General features: G+C 37.6%; 2 protein-coding genes across 5 annotated transcripts in view; one reads left to right on the top strand and one right to left on the bottom strand.

Annotated features, from left to right (window-relative positions):
• The first annotated feature begins 180 nt into the window (after nt 1–180).
• On the top strand, nt 181–8,592 carry LOC129769837 (microtubule-associated protein RP/EB family member 1-like). Its single transcript, XM_055772329.1, has 4 exons — nt 181–526; nt 7,409–7,843; nt 7,907–8,036; nt 8,135–8,592. Exons 1-4 carry the CDS (start codon nt 406–408, stop codon nt 8,208–8,210), a joined length of 762 nt encoding a protein of 253 aa, XP_055628304.1. The 5' UTR covers nt 181–405; the 3' UTR covers nt 8,211–8,592.
• Nucleotides 8,305–19,268, bottom strand: part of LOC129769835 (uncharacterized) — a 427,637-nt gene continuing 416,673 nt past the window's right edge. For all 4 annotated transcript variants that reach the window (XM_055772319.1, XM_055772318.1, XM_055772322.1 and 1 more), the window contains 4 exons: nt 17,110–18,117; nt 15,990–17,048; nt 12,349–12,745; nt 8,305–12,283 (listed from right to left, as the gene is read on the bottom strand). In XM_055772319.1, the coding sequence (XP_055628294.1) occupies nt 12,385–12,745; nt 15,990–17,048; nt 17,110–17,726 (2,037 nt within the window). In that variant the 5' untranslated portion in view covers nt 17,727–18,117 and the 3' untranslated portion in view covers nt 8,305–12,283; nt 12,349–12,384. The remainder of the gene's footprint in view (nt 12,284–12,348; nt 12,746–15,989; nt 17,049–17,109; nt 18,118–19,268) is intronic.

Genomic DNA, 19,268 nt, shown 5'->3' with positions numbered 1-19,268 from the left:
ATGTGAAACATGAAACTATTTTTTCGCACATTGGCACATTGGCACATTGTCGGAACAGAACGTTCTCATTCTTTCGCAGTAACAATAACAAATATTCTGACACTGGATCTTCTGCGAGGCATCGCGAGAGTGCTAATTGCCGATGATCATTTTCCATATGTCCCCTGTCTGCCTCTTTATCTCTCGTTCGCTTCCAGTGGGTCAAATTCTCACGCAGAGACTAATTTAGATTTCCACGCTCCAGCGATCAAAGCAACCCGTTCTAATAGAACTGGGGAATCCGGCATAACAACGTTGAACGGCTGTTAAGTTCTCGGTTTTGTTTTGTGACTGATCACGTGTTTTATTTGATTTTCGTGGTGTAATTTTCGTGTGTGTGTTTTTTTACTATTATAATCTGTAGCAATGGCTGTGAACGTTTACTCTACTAGTGTTACAACCGAAAATCTCTCCCGAAAGGAGATGCTGGCCTGGGTAAATCGCACATTGACGTCGGAGTTTAACAAGATCGAGGAACTCTGCACTGGTGAGCGTGATACATTATCGATCTTTGCATTGTTCTGTGCCATCCGAATCATTCTTGTGGTTGGTCGATCTGTATTGGCAGTCGAGGATCTGGCGATAACGTTATTTCTTGTGGATATCAAAAACAGACTTCCATATAATCAGCATTTTTCTTCGACATAAACTTCACATCAATTGTTTTTCGTTTGGATGAAAACTTGCGAAACTTACATTTCTTCTACAAAAATGAGGCACAATTTGCAACAAACTGTTTAATTTTGCAAATACTGGTCTTGAAACCTAGTTCCAAAGTATGTATCACTGTATCACAAGTGGAGGAAGTGGGGTTAAGACGGACAGGTTAAGAAGAAATTCAATAATATCTTTAGAAACTCATGTTTCCCAAAACTTGAATGCAGTTTCTTGCAATTCTATGTACAGGTCGGACTCGATTATATACAGACTCGATTATATATGATTCGATTATATGGTCGGGGTTCTGCCAAAACGAATTAAGCACCATAAGCATTATTTTGAGATATTTCAATTTGAAGTTTGGGCTCCCATCAATTGACTGTGTCTGATCAAATCTATCATTTTATCGCTTACGTGTTACAAACAGGATGTCAAACATAATATTCCCTTTCATGCTGTAAGCACACATCTCCGTCAATTTCTGATCCTCTATGAAAATGGAAAAAAAACTAAATTTCGTTGCTACTAGACACGCAAAACTTCGTTCTCTTTGCAGCCAGAGCGAACCAAGTATATGATAACTATTGACATAATATCACACAACACTTTAGTATTTTGGTACGGCTCTGGACTTATTTCATGAATGGTATATATATTGACTCACTTTTGCTGTTTTTGATAAAATAATATCTTAATTAATGAAAATAAATTGATTTAAGAATGTATTACACTTGGTTCGTTGTAGTTGAACGTAATTTTGAAAAATGCAGACCAGCCTCTTATCACGCTTCTACACTTCATGGCAGCCCTTTGGCTGTCATACTTACCAGATCCCGACGACATATGATTCCAGGAGCTGTCCGAAACAGAAAAATCTGTTGAAGATTCGGATCTGCCTTCTTGGAGAAAACGATCACTATCGTCCGATGCCATATTGTGGGTTTATGGTTCGCGTTGGTTGAATGCAATTTGTTTTTTTTATAGTCTGCTACACAGATTTTTTGTTTTGGAGCTGTTGTCAATTGTCCGAATGACATGGTCATTTTACAGTTGATAGATTATTATTTCCTGCATCCAGTGGTGTAAATAACTCAATTTTGAAAAAAATGGCGCTTGGTTCGTTTTAGCAGAAACCCGACCATATATGATTCAATACAATTTTAGACTCGATTACAGTTATACCTCGATATAAGGCAACTTTATATTTTTTTTCTCATTACCTTATATCGAAGCAAAAAAAAATTTTTTTTTATTGATGCAAAACTGTTCATGATTACCCAAAAATGCGCAAAAACTAATTTTCTATCACATAGCAATATTTATAAATCTTTCTTATGCCCATTTAAGATAATTTTTGTAGACAAACATGATCAAGTAGAGGAAAAGGTCTGAAGAAATTGAAGTGAAATTTGCATCAATTAGTGATGAAACGGATAGTAGTTTGGCCGGATATCCGGCAGCCGGATGTGCACCCGTGGACGAGTGGTTAGCGTCTCACATTATCATGCCGGGTGTTCGGGTTCGATTCCCGTTCTGGCCGGAGGATTTTTCGCCAAAGAAATTTCCTTCGACTTGCACTGTGGTCACGCGTATTCTAGAGCTTGCCCCTCGGAATACATTCAAGGCGTGTTAATTGGCTTAAGGAATCTCAACTAAGTATTAATAAATGACGCTAGTTAATGCATACGTTGAGACGGCAAAAGTTCCATAGGGAACGTTAACGCCATTCAAGAAGATATTCGACTTTTTATTCGCGAATACGAAAGAGGTAGACACTGTATGTGTACATGAAGCGAATGAAGTATTACATTTCAGAAGAAATAAACACATTCTTACATAAAAGTAATGAACTATGAATAATTTTTCACGTTTCAAATGGATATCCTTTAATAGAGTATTAAGTTTTCTGCAAGGAATCTTCAACAGAGTTTTTTTTTCTGATAAGGAATCAATTACTTAGGAGAAGATCAGAATTACTTAATTACAACCTTATTAGGATCAAGTCAGACTTTTTAGGAGTTCTTGAAAGGTAAACGGTCTTGCTGGCAATGTTTTAGGGTATATAAAATATCTTGCGACAAATCTTCTGAGAGTAACAGCTCATCGTCTTCTTCAAGACCTGTAGGGGTAGTGGGGGCAAATTGGTCATGGGGGACAAAGTGGTAACCTGCTTGTTTGGTAGTATAACTATTGACCATAGATGCCGTATTGATAGTCACCTTATGTTTGAAGAATTTAATTATTTTCGAGCCACCCTGTACTTCAGTAGAGCTCTCGCATGTCAAAATACAAATAAAAACAGAAATTACTCTCTCGATAGCTATTCGGCCGTAGTTCTGTTCGCATGCTTAGCAAATTCAGTTTATTCAATCTGATGTGTTGGACAAATCATCAGTTTGGACGACTGTTCCCATATTCTAGGAGAGCTGAACAGATATTTTGTTTAATCTCAGCGATTAATTAGCATAGACATTATTTTCATATTTGGGGGCAAAGTGGTCATAGGTGGATAACAACTTACAATGTTCTGTTTACTAAAGCTGATGTACCTCATCACATTCTGCTTTTTTTTTGTTTCTTTTTCCAAAATATATATTTTATTAAGGCTCATATGGCGTCAGCCTAACGGGGCCGGGAGTTCAATATTTTGACAATGTTTGCTTACATCTATGTTAGTAATATGTAACCGATTACTCGCGGTTGACTCGAGGTTAGTATTACAAGTGTTCTCATAATTGGTATGTCGCAGTCTTCGATGCTCTGTACGTGTGCCCGACACGGGATACTTCCTATTGGGATGCAGCTGACCATTAATCAGCAACGCCCCCCTTCATTCTGCTCTTGAAGAAGATCCTTTTGTGGCTTTGACCCTGGATAAATATGCCACTCCAACTAAACCAAGCCTCATTATGCAGAACATTATGTGTTTCTTACTACGTTTTTGTATGCAAGAGTAAATTTAAATTGAGACTCTAGGCTAAACTGAACAGACGTCCCGCATTTCAACAAAATGTCCCGCGAAACGTCCCGCATTTGGCAAAAGAAACGAAAATGTCCCGCGATATCAATATGTTTTATTATTACAATTTGATCATGTTGATTTTATTAAATGGATGACCCACAAAAAAAAACTTTTATTTGACAGACTGTTCAAGAGGTCTTCCAATGCATCCAAAGATTAATACGTTGAGCTGGTTTCATCGCACCGACAGTGGACTTTTTGTTTAGAGAGTGTCAAATGGAAACGACAGCAACAAAATTAGAAAATGATTTTTATAAAAGTCCACTACTTATCCGCAGGGACCAACGTGAGTCAGACGAAAACTTCATCTTTGGTCCCCTAGCTCGGTCAGGGCTTAACGTGTTAAATAAGCCGAAATAACTAGTGTATACGGGACAGGAAGAGACAGGGTTGTTTGATGAAGTATCGTAAATGAAACGCTTGGCGCCCTTACGGAAGTTGGCCGGAACCTCAACTATGGCCGATGAGAAGATGTATGTCAGCGTATTCTTTTACCTTTTCGTGGCTTTGGTGGTCGTCTGTCTCTCTATTTTGGCCATTCGCCCAAAAGTTTTCTATCGATCGCAGCTGGGGGATGTTGGGAAGGTTGGCGGTTTATGTCCAGCCGATCCATCCTCCAGTGATCTTTTGGCATAATGGGCTGATCCCAGGTTCGACCACATCACCTTCGCAACTTCCGGCAAGCACTTCGTACTGTATATCTCCCAGTTTACCATATGACTCGAAAGAAGAGCGGCTTGGACATTCCCTTCTCGTTTGTCAGAGAATGACCTTCTTGGAGAACTTGATGTGGGTGATATATTCGTCGCCATCACTTATCTGGAGAACGTAAAGTATCCGGTCCCTTGCATTCGTTGAATTCTAGCATCACGTACGTTTTGTCTTTCATTATGAGTACGAAAAGAAGTTTTTCACTTCTTTAACCGGAAAGAAGTTTTTCACCGGTAGCTCAAGCTAAAGGGTGTGTCACAACAAATTGCATCACGGAAAAAACGCTGTAGAAATTCGCCCAGTAGACCGATCCTTTTGAAAATTTTAGACAGTAAAATAAAAACTATTAAACAACTTTTGGCATTTTTATTCATACTTCGAGCCCAAGCCCGTATGCTCGCACCTTCCTCTTTACCCCATCCATAAGATTCTGTACAACGTCAGGTTGTAGTTTTTTTTTAACAGAAATCCATTTTCTCTTGAAGTCCGCCTCCGATTTGACAACTTTTGGGTTCTTCCGGAGGGCCTGCTTCATAATCGCCCCATATTTCTCTATTGGGCGAAGCTTCGGCGCGTTGGGCGGGTTCATTTCCTTTGGCACGAAGGTGACCCCGTTGGCTTCGTACCACTCCAACACGTCTTTTGAATAGTGGCACGAAGCGAGATCCGGCCAGAAGATGGTCGGGCCCTCGTGCTGCTTCAATAGTGGTAGTAAGCGCTTCTGTAGGCACACCTTAAGGTAAACCTGCCCGTTTACCGTGCCGGTCATCACGAAGGGGGCGCTCCGCTTTCCGCAAGAGCAGATTGCTTGCCACACCATGTACTTTTTGGCAAACTTGGATAGTTTCTGTTTGCGAATCTCCTCCGGAACGCTGAATTTGTCCTCTGCGGAGAAGAACAACAGGTCCGGCAGCTGACGAAAGTCCGCTTTGACGTAGGTTTCGTCGTCCATTACCAGGCAATGCGGCTTCGTCAGCATTTCGGTGTACAGCTTTCGGGCTCGCGTCTTCCCCACCATGTTTTGCCTTTCGTCGCGGTTAGGAGCCTTCTGAACCTTGTATGTACGCAGGCCCTCCCGCTGCTTGGTCCGCTGGACGAATGAACTTGACAAATTCAGCTTATTGGCGACATCCCGGACCGAACTTCTCGGATCACGTCTAAACTGCTTAACTACGCGCTTGTGATCTTTTTCACTGACGGAGCATCCATTTTTGCCGTTCTTGACCTTCCGGTCGATGGTTAGGTTCTCGAAGTATCATTTTAGTACTCTGCTGACCGTGGATTGGACGATTCCCAGCATCTTACCGATGTCCCGATGTGACAACTCCGGATTCTCGAAATGAGTGTGCAGGATTAATTCACGACGCTCTTTTTCGTTCGACGACATTTTTCCAAATTTACGAAAAATTGACAGTGAAGCATGGCCAACGTGATCTATGCACTCTTATCTGATTATAAGCGAAAGCTGAAGATATAATTCCTAAAAATTAAATTTCTACAGCGTTTTTTCCGTGATGCAATTTGATGTGACACACCCTTTACTCCTTCTGGATGATTGCCTGCTGCCCAGATACGGTCGGTCTCGTCTGACGCTTCCGCATAAAAATGTTCATTTTGGCCAGATTCTCCTTCATCATTTGACCGGTTGCTTCGATCTCCCGGCCTAAGGAGCGGTAAATACCAGATTGGCTATATCTGGCGGACACAAAGTGCCTCAGAATGTCAAACTCCTTCGCTGTGGGGTGGAGCTGGCAGTATGAAAAACTCATCAAGTTGCTTGACAGTGCTGCTGCTGCGAATCAACAGCCTTGAATCATTTTTGTTGTAGGCTTGCTAAACCTAACATTTAAGGAAAATTTGTTCCATTAAATTATCTTTTGTAGTTTGTTTTCATCGCCATCCGAAATTAGTCCATTTTTTTGCCATACAAATGAAGCATACATTTCTGCACAATTCAAGAACTAATGAAGCAAACTGAACCAAATTTGGCATGTGTAGGTTTTAGGGGGCAAGAAACATTTCTAAAGAGGTTCAACACTCTTTCCACCTTTCTGAGGGGAAAAAATTGTCCGATTTAGGGCTGTCTTTATCATATTTTCTGTATAAAACATTTGTTCCATGTAACGGAGAAGTAAGCATCTTGACCGAGAATTGAGGCTGAAAATAATCTGATATTATAATGATGAGTTTTGTTAGAAATACTAGGAATTTTGTAGTAAAAGGTAAATTCAACGGGGTCGATTAGAAGATCAATCAATGAACAGTTCTGCGATTGGACCCATGAACTTGCTCATAGTAAGAAAACGAGAATTTTTTAAGGTATTGATAACAAAAAAGCAAATTTTGGGCGGGACGAAGTTTGCCGGGTCTGCTAGTTATGGATAAATGATTTTGCTATGCTTTGTTAGCTAGCTTATGAGCTATTTTGTTATGATTTAAGTTGTGTTAATGATAATTGTTTGATTGTTGATTTTCTACAATACCCGATATCCAGCCGAGTGGCAAATATTGGCCGGAAAGGCCGGATATCCGTTTTATCTCTAGTGTCAATGATTTCATTTTATAGCTTCGATGTTTGACTTACTTTATCTCCAAATGGAAATTCCTCTGAATTTTGTTCTTGAAACATGTTCAAAATTATGTCATAATAATACCAAAAGGAAAGATCGTCCAAAACATCAGGTTGAAGGCATGCGTATTTCATAAGGGAAATTATTGTGAACTGTAATACAAAACAATCCGTACATTGCTTTTCCGCAAGTTCTCATACCTCGTATATGCTGCAAACAGTTTTGTGATTAAGTTGAACTTCGAAAAAACCGTTTCAATTTTCCCCGATGTACCGTATATAGATATCGTTATCAAAAACCCCATCATGGGTTTCATATAGTTATTTTGAACAAACAGAGCTGAATAAATAGTGCTTTTATAAAATGAGTTTATAGATCTTATGAAAGATTTCTCCCACCCTCGCAGGTGCCGCCTACTGCCAAATGATGGATATCCTCTTCCCGGGCTGCGTTCCGCTGCGTCGCATCAAGTACTGCACCAACCTGGAGCACGACTTCATCAACAACCTCAAGCTGTTCCAGAACGCGCTGGTCACGATGAAGGTCGAGAAATCAGTCCCTATCGATCGGCTGGTGAAAGGACGCTTCCAGGATAACTTCGAGTTTCTGCAGTGGTTCAAAAAGTTCTTCGACGCGAACTACGACGGGAAGGAATACGACGCGCAGGGTGCTAGGTCCAACGTTCCGATGCGATACGGAACGCCGAAGGCCGGTGGCATGATGAAGAAGGCCTCTAGCGGAGGCGTCGGGCCGCTGGGTGCTGCGCCTAAGGCTCGGCCGTTGGAGAAGAAATCAACCCCTATCACTACCTCGTTAATGGGGAAGAATGCCAAGAATGATGGTGAGACGGTTGTGGCTTAACTGGATTTCGGTCATAATGGAAGGGACGTTTTCCAATTTGCAGAGGCGAACAACGATTTGCTGGAGCACTTGAACACTCTCATGCAGGAAAAGGATGATGTGGCCACGAAGATTCAGTTGGTAGAAACGGAGCGTGATTATTATTACCACAAGCTGACGGAGATCGAAGCGCTGTGAGTACACATTATATTTATGTTTTCAAATAAATTGTTGGTTTGGGGGTTCTGCAAAATAGGATCTGAACATTTCCATTGTTCTATTCTTACGACAGAACTGCGGAAGAGGAACTCGAGGAGAACCAACAGTTGTGTGAGCGCATCAAAGAGATCATGTATGCCGAGGGTTAGAGCCTAAGCTGGCGCTCTTCTGCTTAAGTCAACAATAACATTATGAGTGAGTGGATTGTGATACCGGTGCTATCGGTGTATGAACGCAACAGACTTTATCATTTTTGTATTTATTATTATTCATCTCTTTCAATAAAATATTTTCCAATAAGTTTAAATGGACTTTAAAGAACTAGAATGTTTTCCTCTGGGGAAGCTACAGTACCTACACGAACACTTGCCATTGTTATTGGGGCATGCTTTCGCTCACTAAACACACACATAATTTTGGAATGCTTGATATAATATTTCGATGGCGAAACAAAGCCGCATTATTCAAACTTGCTTCTGTTCGAAACTAACAAAACCGTATACTTTGCCGTGTTTTTTCTTTCAGTGAGTTAACCTCTTATCCTGACCTGACTTGTTACTGTTGATGCCATCATAACTAACGCGCACACGCATTCTTTCGCATGCCATAAACCTTACAAACTTAGATTTGTTAAGTCCTAGCTTTTCTGTTTAACGTAAGTGTAGCGACTAAAAAAAATGCTGACCTTGAAAAGTGAAAATTTCATTTGCTCCACCGATTCGATGTGGGATTTTGGGGTCTCGCTCAATGAATGAACTGAAGACGGATTTAGCACCAATTCGTCTGTGGGACTGGCATGACCTTCTCAGAACCTAATGAAACTTTCTGGCATACTTAGTTTTCCGAAAATTTATCTAGACTAACATATTTCATAATTTTTTTGACGTGGGACTACGTCTAACCGGACTATATGGGAGGTAAAATGAAAATCTAAACACTGAACAAGCAGGAAAAATTGTAGATAAATTGTAAATAATTAGGTACCCTACAACTCTTCCATACATCGCAACTTATGCATATCTAATGCAAAAAGTTTTTCTAACAAAAACTTTTTCAAGATTTTTTCTCGATTTTTTTTTGTTTTTTTTTGTGTACAGTTATAGAAAATTCAATAACAGGTAGAAATGGATTTATGGTGGCCCTTGGGTGCTAAAGTACAGTTTTCAGCTTGTTTTTGTAGTCAAATATAATATGTTTCAATTCAGAGAGCAACAACAGCTCTCAAACAATAGCCATCTGCCAAAAATCTCTTGATAGGTCGGTCAGGTATCGAATAGGTGTTGTACATTTAGGTATCTATTAAGAGTCACTGTAGATATGATAATAATAAATGGATTGTACAGATACTTAAAGGATGAATAAAATGGATCTGCAGTTGTTTGGACATTACCAGTCGTGACCGGCAGCAAATGTAAAGTGGCAGAAAAGAAAGAACTTTATTAATTTCTGCGTAATCATCAGAATTCAACAAAGAAAAGTGTGACATTGTTTAGCAACATGAGTCAAGCCGTGATCTCCAGGATTTGTAAGGATTACAAATGCAGTACTGGTATTAACAACCCCAAGTGTAACCGTCAGTTTGACCAGTTGAGACCAAAGCACTGCATATTACTTTATAGTACAGGAACCCACAATGTTAGTGTATGTACCATTCATGAAAATGTAAAATTAATGGATAACAGTTTGAGAACGATTTCGCATACAGTAGTCATGGGAAAATGCTATGTAGTCTTCCAAAACGGACGACAGATTGCCATTTTCGTGCTTGTAAGGATTGTGTTTCCAAAACATAAATTTATGAAGAAACAACTCTTCTATTAGAGGAAAGCGGAAAAGACGAAATCGATTCTCAATAATGGCTGACCACAGACCGTTGTAATTTGGAAACGATTTTAAAACCAATCGATGAATTTGTGCCGTATTTCGTTGATAAAGTAGATAAACTCATAGAGTTTTTTTTTACAAACTGCAGTCTGTTATTCTGCGATATAAAAAGGAATCTTTGACGCAAATAGAAATAATAGTTAGAATTATTCATCCATAATTCGCCCATTTGAAATATACTACAAAAAAAGATGGTAAACTAGAAAACGTGAGCTTTAAAGTTATTTCAGAAGTTTTAACACACGACACTGTGGCTATGCAGTTGTGTATACAAAAATTGATAAAATTTGTCAGAAAAATAATCGATTTTACTAAAATGGCTTTCATGACCCCTCCATCGGCAGCACACTACAAAAATCTAAAGGAATTCGCCAGTCTCTGTAATTTCAAAAAAGTTTATGGACTAGAAGCAGGATGGCATTTCTTTGCCACCTCCCACGGGAAAGGACCCTATGATGCAATAGGAGGGACTCTAAAACGAATGGCAAAGAGAGCAAGTCTTGTCCAAGATTACGGAAACACTATCCAAACAGCGCTAGAGGTTTGGTTATTACTTATCTAAAGAACAGTATACAAAAAAGGCGAGTGAGTTTGATGAAACATTCAATCACGCGAAAACAATATCGGGAACACAAAAATGTCATTGCTTTATTCCTGTAGATTAAAATAAAACCGCAGTTAAAAGGTTTTCAAATTTAGTAGATGATCCCAAAATCTTCAAAATGTTAGATAAAAAGAAAAAAATTGGAAAGATATGATGATTGCATCTCTTACAATATAAGTTAACATGTACATGGTGTAGAATCAGATGAATAAAAATGAATTTAGTGTCAAAAAATGTCATAAGTTTTATTACATTTGATTTGAAATAAAGACCTATAAAGCACTCATTCAATATTCTTGTTATTATTTTTTTTGTTTGCTTTCTGTACTGAAAAAAGAAATTTTTGTTCGAAAAACTTTTTTGCCTTAAATATGCACAAGTTGCGATGTATGGAAGAGTTGTAGGGTACATATTTATCTACAATATATCCACCATTTCATCAATATCTGAGATAACTATTTTTAGAAAATCGACTTGTAGTTTTTGAAATATTTTTTTTTCAGTGTAGAATTTGGAAAAATATTTTTCCAGTATTATTTTGCTAAAAATTCAATTATTTTCCTAAAACTCTTGCATAGATCACATTTTTGTAGGACTTACCATTTTCGAGTAAAAAAAAGTTTTAAAAATGGTCAACAATATTTAGCCCTTTCCATATATTAGTCCAGATGAATTTTCGGAAAAAATAAGTATGTCAAGTTGCTTAATCAGGTAAGGTCTTCACGCCCAGAAATTCATTCATTCAATTTTGAGAGGGTCATGCCAACATCTGGTCGAGTTGGCGCGAAATCCTTCTGAAGTCAATTCGGTCGGATGATCTATGGGGGGAAATTTGTGCGGCAGCCATGAACTAGATAAATTTGAGCGATTTGAGTATTTATTTAGTGATGCTGGCTCGATGAAGTTTATGCAAGGGCAAAGTCGGTTTGGGGGAGTACCCTCCCGCAGACGAAGAGCAAAAGAACTTAAACTTTTCAAGCGGTTAAACACACTCAACCTGGATTAGAAGAAATTGATAAAAATAGTTAAATAATGACCCTATAACTCACGCCCAATCGATTCGAGCTTCGATATTCGCTTAGCGCAATACAAATTAAGTAATAATACCACAGCCTTTACGACGAATGGCGAACCTAAACCTAGACTCTAGCTAAATGATAAGTTTTTCTTTGCTGATTTCGTGTTTAATTCGATCGTATTTTTTTCGCTCGTCTCCATTTAATAATGCCTTGTGTTGTTGCGGTGATCATTTCACCCAAACTGTTGGCGCAAATCGGCGTTGCGTAACGTAATCTCCTTCATTTGCTGACTGACTCTCAATATGACTTTCTCCTCGTCTATTGGCTGGTAACAATGACCAAGAAAACAGAACTTCCTCTTCTCGATATCAAGAGTGCGACTTAGAAAGACTATTTTTTGAACATCGTACACAAAATGCTAACACTTGTTTTTTTTTTGTTTGTTTACTGGATGTGTGCTTAGGACACCTAATGCTCAGAGTGGACTTGCGTTATTTCTCCCCTTCAAAGTGGGTTTACGTAGAGTTTACAGATGCTCTAAGTGTTGGTTTCTTCGGCTAAATTCACATAATCACATAAAGAGAGGAGGAGTTGGAGAAATTTGAGAATTTTTCAAGTGAGTAGTTGATTCACTGGAACGGAAAGCGATTGACTTCTAAGATCGATTGAATACTTCCTGCAGTGTTGGCTTAATCTAGTGGCGAAATCTTTATAACTAGAACGAAAGTGGGCGAAATTAGTTAGGAAAACTCGAGCATTGAAACAGACCACAGTACTCACCATAGTCTCAATTCAATTCGGTGCGCTCCATCTCCCTTACAGATACAGCGTTCCCTGCTGTCGATCGAACTGGTGCAGATAGAGCTTCTTCTTGGACTTCTCGGACTTGTGCGGACGTAGGTCCCAGACCAAGTTCGAAAGACTCCGGGGTCGACTTAGCCGGCGAGTTTTCTTCTCCGGCAGCTTGGAGTCTCCGGAGGTGCGACCTCCACTGCGGGACGAATCCAGTGTTCCCTCGCGTCCTGCGCTCGCTGACTTCGACAGCATATGGCTCTTCTCCTGTTGGGTTTGGGCCTGGGCCGTGTTGATGATGGTGGTTCCGCCCTTGGGCGAGGGTGAGATCGGTGTGTTCGTGTGCGAGTCCTGAGCCAGCTGCAGCGAACTGAGACTTTTGTATCTGGAATGAAAGATGGATTTCAGTTGTCGTCTCGCACAAAAAAAGAATAATTTCATCCAGAATGATCTGGAATCATTCGATTGGAATGAAAATTTACACACCCGCTTGGTATAGAAGAGCAGGTATAAGGCTTCTTAATAATTCTTGTGATTCGATAAGCTACGGTGTCATTATTCACCACAATTCAAAAAATTATGAATTTTCAAATTTTGAAATTTGAATTCAATTTTTTTTTCGAATTTCCCAATTTTAAAATTTTAAAATTTTCGAGTTTTCGATTTTTTGAATTTTCGAATTTTTGGATTTTCAAATTTGAATTCAAGGTTTTTTTCAAATTTTAAAATTTTAAAATTTCGGAATCTTTGAATTTTCGAATTTTCAAATTTGAATTCAATTTTTTTTTAATTTTGAAATTTTTGAATTTTTGAATTTTCAATTTTTGGAATTTTCGAGATTTAAAATTTTAAAATTTTCGAATTTTTGAATTTTTGAATTTCCGAATTTGCAAATTTACAAATTTTTGAATTAACGAATTTTTGAATTTTCGGTATCGAACTTAAAACCAAATTTTTAAATTTTAAAATTTTTGAATACATATTTTCAAATCCAATTTTAATTTGCAGATTTTTCAATTATTCAAATTCTTCAATTCTTCAATTGATATATCTATTTTTCGAATTTCGAATTTTTGAATCCTAATTTTTGAATTTTCGAATTTTCGAACTCAGGAATTTTCAATTTATCTAGTTTTTGAATTTATGAATTATCAAATTTTCGAATCTTGTTTTTTTTTCTAGATATTTGGAATACATATTCGAATTTTTGAATTTCTGAACTTCGAATTTACGCATATACCAAATTTTAAAACCTAAGATTTTCGTTGGTTTTTTATGAATTTAAAAATTTAGAATTTTTGGATTTTCATGTTTTTTTTTATAAATTGTCGATTTTTAATTTTTTTTTCGATTCTTCGATTTTTAGATTTAATGATTTTTAAATTTTTTGATTTCTCGATTTTCACTTTTTAGATTTTTGAATTTTTTTATTGAATAGATTTTTCATTTTTTTGGTTTTCTAATTTTTAATTTATAAAATTTTCGAATTTTCAAGTTTTTGAATTTTTAAATTTTCGATCTTTTGTTGTTTTCTATTTTTGTGAATTTTCGAATTTGCATAATCTTGAATAATCTAATTTTTGATTTTTGAACGTTCGAAATTTTTGAATTATCATGCTTTTTTATGGAATTTACGAATTTACGTTTTTACAAATTTACGAGTTTACGAATTTACTAATTTACAAATTTACGACTTTACGAATTTAAGAACTTACAAATTTTTGAATTTAGGAATTTACGATTTTACGAATTTACTATTTCACGAATTCACGAATTTACGAATTTACGAATTCATGAATTTATGAATTACGAATTTACGAATTTTTTACGAAAAATTTTTGTATGCGATTTTTTTTTAAATTTTGAAATTTTCGAAATTTCACAATTCAAAAACTTTCAAGCACTCGAATTTTCAAATAAAAAAACAATGAATTAAATAAATTTCGAATTTTTTAGCATCTTCTTTTTTAGCATTTTTGCGTTTCTGAATTTTCAAATTAACGAATTTCATAATTTTCGAATTTTTGAGTATTTGAATTTTCGAATTTTGATATTTTGAAAATTAGTAATTTTTAATTTTGTGAATCTTCAAATTTTCGGATTTCGGAATTTAAATGAAAAATTTCGAATTTACTAATTCATGAATGTTCGAATTTTTGAATTTTTGAAACATCGAATAATCTTTTTTTTCTACATTTTCATTTATCTTTTTGAAATCATCTAGATTTTAAATTTTTAATATTGTGAAGCTTAGGAATTTAGGATTTTTTTTTTGCAAATTTCCGAATTTTAGAATATTTGATTTCAAAAATTTTTAAGTTTTTAAATTTTTAATTTTTCGGAATTTTAAAATTGTTTAGTTTGAATTTTTTCATTCTCGAGTTTGGTTAAAATTTTCAATTGTTTTGAATGCTCGAATTTTAAAACTATCCAATGTTTTTATTTTCAAATATTGAAATTTTCGAATTGTCAAATTTTGGAATTTTAAAATTTTAGCTTTATTTTTGTATTTCCAATTTTCTCATTTTTATACCTTATTTTTTTGCAGTGTTTTATTATTCAATTTTTTGATTTTTCGATTGTTTTGATTTTTCTATTTTTCGGTTTTTCGATATTTCGAATTATCGGTTTTTCGGTGTCTCAATTTTTTGATTTTTCGATGATTTTTTGATTTTTAGATTGGTGGATTTTTCTTTTTTCCAAACTTTTCTGTTTTCTTTTTTTTTTATTTTACCGAATTTTCGATATTTTGTTTTCAGATTTTATAATTATTTCAATTTTTCAAATTTTTTGAATTTTTGATATTTTGATTTTTTTGATTTCTAGATTTTTCGACTTTTCAATTTCTTGATTTTTTTCGGTTTTGATTTTTTTAATTTTAATTTTTCTTTTTTTTTTTCAATTTTTGATTTTTGAATTTAGGTTTTGTTTCATTTTTTTCGGTTTTCATTTTTTTTGTTCTATTTTTCCTTTTTGTTTTTTTATATTTTTTTCGATCTTTCAATTTTAATTTTTTTTAATTTTTCAATGTTTGAATTTTTTGATTTTTAGATTTTTTGATCATTTGATTTCTCGATTAATATTTTTTTTAGTTATTTAGTTTTCGTTTTTTTAATTTTTCGATTTGTAGAGTTTTTGATTTTTAATTTTTTTTTATTTTTCTATATTCAGAATTGTTTATTTTTGGTTTTCCGACGTTTCGAATCTTAATTTTTTTCTTTTTTTGTCTTTCTATTTTTTTGATTTTTTTGTTTTTGTGATTCTTTGATTTGTTGAGCTCTCATCTTTTCAATTTCATGATCTTTATGATTTTTCGATTTCTCGATATTTTTAAAATTTTTGATTTTAGATTTTTAGATTCTTTTATTTTTTTATTTTTTTTGGTTTTTAAGTTTTTGAATCGTTGGATTTTCGGATTTTTTTCATTCTTAGATTTTCGGATTTGTGGATTTTTGGATTATTTTGTAAGTGAGTGACTGTAGGTTCATACCCTTGATTGATCTTCTAATAGGCCTTTTTCAAGGCTAAAGGCGAATGAACGTCGTAACATATAGTAAAGTATGTGCAAAGTTTAATCCCAGTGAAAGGCGCTCTAATTTGATCGACCCGTCGTAAACCTAAAATCTTACCGGATGTGAAACAGCGGACTTTGGGGCTCACCCACAATCTCCTTGGGCGTTCCTACGATGTGCGGCGGAGGATGTCCGGCCGGTGAGCCTCCGCCCATTGGACTGATCAGTACCGAGGTGGGACTCTTCTGGTGCACTCCCAGGTTGTTTTTGAAGTACAACTTTGGTAGTGTGGGTCGTTGGCGTTTTTCGGGCAACTTCTTGCCCGGGATGGTTTCGATCGGCGGAGGAATCGGCTTCTGTTCTTCTTTGTGAACGATGATATGGTTGTTGTGATTGTTGTTGCTGCTGATGTTATTAGTTGGTGTCGACTCCAAACAGTGTCCGTTCATAACGCTGTTGTTGTTATTGTTGTTGCTGTGTTTGACAATATTCGAATAGTTTCCTGTGTCGTAATGGCTGTAGTTGTTGTTTATGCTATTACTGGTGGCGGATTTGATGTTCTCGACTGTTTTGAGGTGATGTTGATGGGTGAAGGTCGATGTCGAGATCGGTTCCACGATCGCTTCGAATTTGTTCAAATTTTTCGGCAATGGAGCCAGACCGCGCACGTAGTCGTAGATCTGATCGATCTCATCGTACTCATCAGCGATCGAGCCGTTCTGACTGCCTCCTCCTCCACCACCGCTGCCACCACCTCCCCCAGGAAGAGGCGGCGAAAACCGGTTCGAATCACAGCTGTTGCTTTTCTTCAACACATACCCGTTGGCGGTGACGGCTGACAGTGTGGACGCCACCTTCCTATTGCTTGTCTGCTTTGCTGTTTCCTTTTTCTCCTTCTCGCCCAGCTTAAGGTCGATAATCTGCAGTCGATCGCGGGCATCAACCAGCAGACGCTGTGCCTTGTCCAGAAAGCGCGAGTACTCGATGAAGTGATCCAGTTGGTCCATATTTTTCGCCCGTTGAATCTTTATCTTGGCATTCAGGGGAACCGAGATCAAATCCATGTCCTTCTGGAGGGACAGGGCGAATATTCGGTCCACTTCGACGCATCCTAGCAAACGCAGTTCCGGTACAAATGGTTGCTTGAGACCTTTAGGTGCCGTTCCGTGGACTAATCTGTGGTAAGCAGAACCAAGCCAATTAAGAAGCAACGCGACTTAAAACCCACACAACTTACCTGACAGTTACTGGCATTCGTTTCTGCAACAGATTGCTGACTGTATGTACACCGCTAATACTATCCTCTTTAGCAATAGGTGAGAATTTGGCTTTGGCTTCTAATGGCAAATTGACGATTTCGTCCTTGGACGTCTTGCACTGCAGATACTTGCCGTTGTCTGAGATCGTGGTGAGAATTTCGCCGGCGTGCAGCGATTTGCTGTTGTGATTGCAGCGCACCGTTTCGCGCACCAGCACCCGGAAGTTCCGTCGCTTCGAAAGCTCGAGCACACTTTCGATACAGCGCGTCGAACGGCCATCCTCGCTGAGTAGCTCAAAATATCCGGGATAGGTTTCAGGGATGAGCACCTTCGGGCCGACGTTGGTACTTTTGCGGCCTTCCTTGATCTTGATCGGTTGCGCCAGAATTTGGTACTTCTTGCCGGCGTTCAGGAAGAGGGCTGTGCTCTGGAGCGACGGGTTAGACAGGGTGGGAACGCCCAGGTTGTAGTACTGGCCTTTCACGATCTTACCCACTGCGGGTAGATCGGTTTTGGCGAAATCTTTCAAATACACTGGCTGGGCATCGCCGAACCGCGAAGCCGCCAGTATAATTTGGCCATCCGTTGCGGCCATGGTTGAGGTTGCTGTAGAGCAGGAGGAGGAGCAGTTGCTGGTGGATCCTTCCGGAGGGAAAGACGTGGGAGGCGGTACGCTGCCCTGGTGGTGAACAACCTGGGTCGTTCGACGTCGGATTCGGAGGAAGTAGTTTGCAATCTGCTGGCTGAAGCTCGCCGCTTGTGGCACTATCACATCTTCGTTCGGTTGCAGGGGTGGTTTCGAGGGTGGCGGCAAGCGCGTTTGCTCCGTAACTGCCCCGTGGTGCGACACGGTGGAGAGGATTGTGGGAAAGCGTACCGGTGAGGGGCGGGGTGATGCCCGCTGGGGGATGTAATGGTGACAGTGATGGCGTTGCTTCGTGTCAATTGTGGCGGCGGCGACGGCCGGTGGCTTATGCTTGCATTATCTGGAAGAAAAGATGACAGAGGAATACGATCAGTGGAATGACAATCGGAATTAAACGAAGGCAAAATGTGATGACTGTAATGTGTTGCGTATACGTTATAGGAAACCAATGGATAACAGGAAAGAAACACCAAACAATCTTTAAGGAAACAGAAATCTACGCAGATGATATGACGCTGTATATGGAAATAAATAATGAAGAAGACTCAAACATTCAAAAATGAAGTTGACATATTTTATAATTGGTGCACTAAGAGTTTATTACAGCTCAATGTTAGGAAATGCACTTTGATAACCTTTACAAGAAGAAGAACACCATTGAACAATGGTATTAAGCTGGGAAATCAACCCATCAGTAGATGTCCACGAGTAAGAGATTTAGGTGTGATCTTAGATTCGAAACTAACCTTCGTGGATCATTATAATACAATCATCCATAGAGCAAATAATATGTTGAGCTTCATTAAACGCTTTAGTTACCATTTCCACGATCTGTACACAATAAAAACATTGTATATTACATACGTCAGATCAATTCTCGAATACTGTAGTATTGTATGGCCCCCCCTACATAACTTCACACGAAGACAGAATTGAATCTGTACAAAAACAATTTTTATTATTTGCACTTCGTAAACTATGCTGGTCTTCATATCATCTCCCTCCATATGAGGGTAATGCTAATCAATATGAAAAGCTTAAAAGAACGTCGGAACTCTGCAATGATTCTATTTATTATTGACATCATATCACAACGAGTGGACTCAGAAGAAATATCTGGAAATCTAAAATTTTACGCACCGATTAGGCACCTGAGAAACCCTAACATTTTCTACATAGATTATCGAAGAACGAATTATGCCAAATATAGTCCTATTAATCGCATGATGAGCCTCTGTAACGGACACAGTGAAATAATTGATGTAACCATGTTAAGGTCAATGCTTAAAGACTAGTTGAATAGAATAAGAAATACTTAAATTTCACTGTAATATTTGGGCAGCATATTTAGTCTACGCTGGTTTGACGAAATAAATAAAAAAAAATGTTTTTGATTATGTAACATGTTAAAATCCTCTTTTGAATTAAACGGATAGTATTAACCTATTAACGACCAAGCTGTAAACAATATTTTTTTAACAAAAGCCATCG

The sequence above is a fragment of the Toxorhynchites rutilus genome, chromosome 2 (assembly GCF_029784135.1).
Source record: "Toxorhynchites rutilus septentrionalis strain SRP chromosome 2, ASM2978413v1, whole genome shotgun sequence".
Taxonomy (NCBI): Eukaryota; Metazoa; Arthropoda; class Insecta; order Diptera; family Culicidae; genus Toxorhynchites; species Toxorhynchites rutilus.
The sequence above is the reverse complement of the archived record's forward strand: the minus strand, read 5'-3'. Positions and strand labels throughout refer to the sequence as shown.

What these genes read in the sequence shown, in the direction of transcription:
- LOC129769837 (XM_055772329.1), top strand. Translation starts at nt 406, where the DNA reads ATGGCTGTGAACGTTTACTCTACTAGTGTTACAACCGAAAATCTCTCC. An exon ending in GATCGAGGAACTCTGCACTG is followed by an intron (nt 527 to 7,408) that starts GTGAGCGTGATA and finishes CCACCCTCGCAG; the next exon opens with GTGCCGCCTACTGCCAAATG. An exon ending in GAAGAATGCCAAGAATGATG is followed by an intron (nt 7,844 to 7,906) that starts GTGAGACGGTTG and finishes TCCAATTTGCAG; the next exon opens with AGGCGAACAACGATTTGCTG.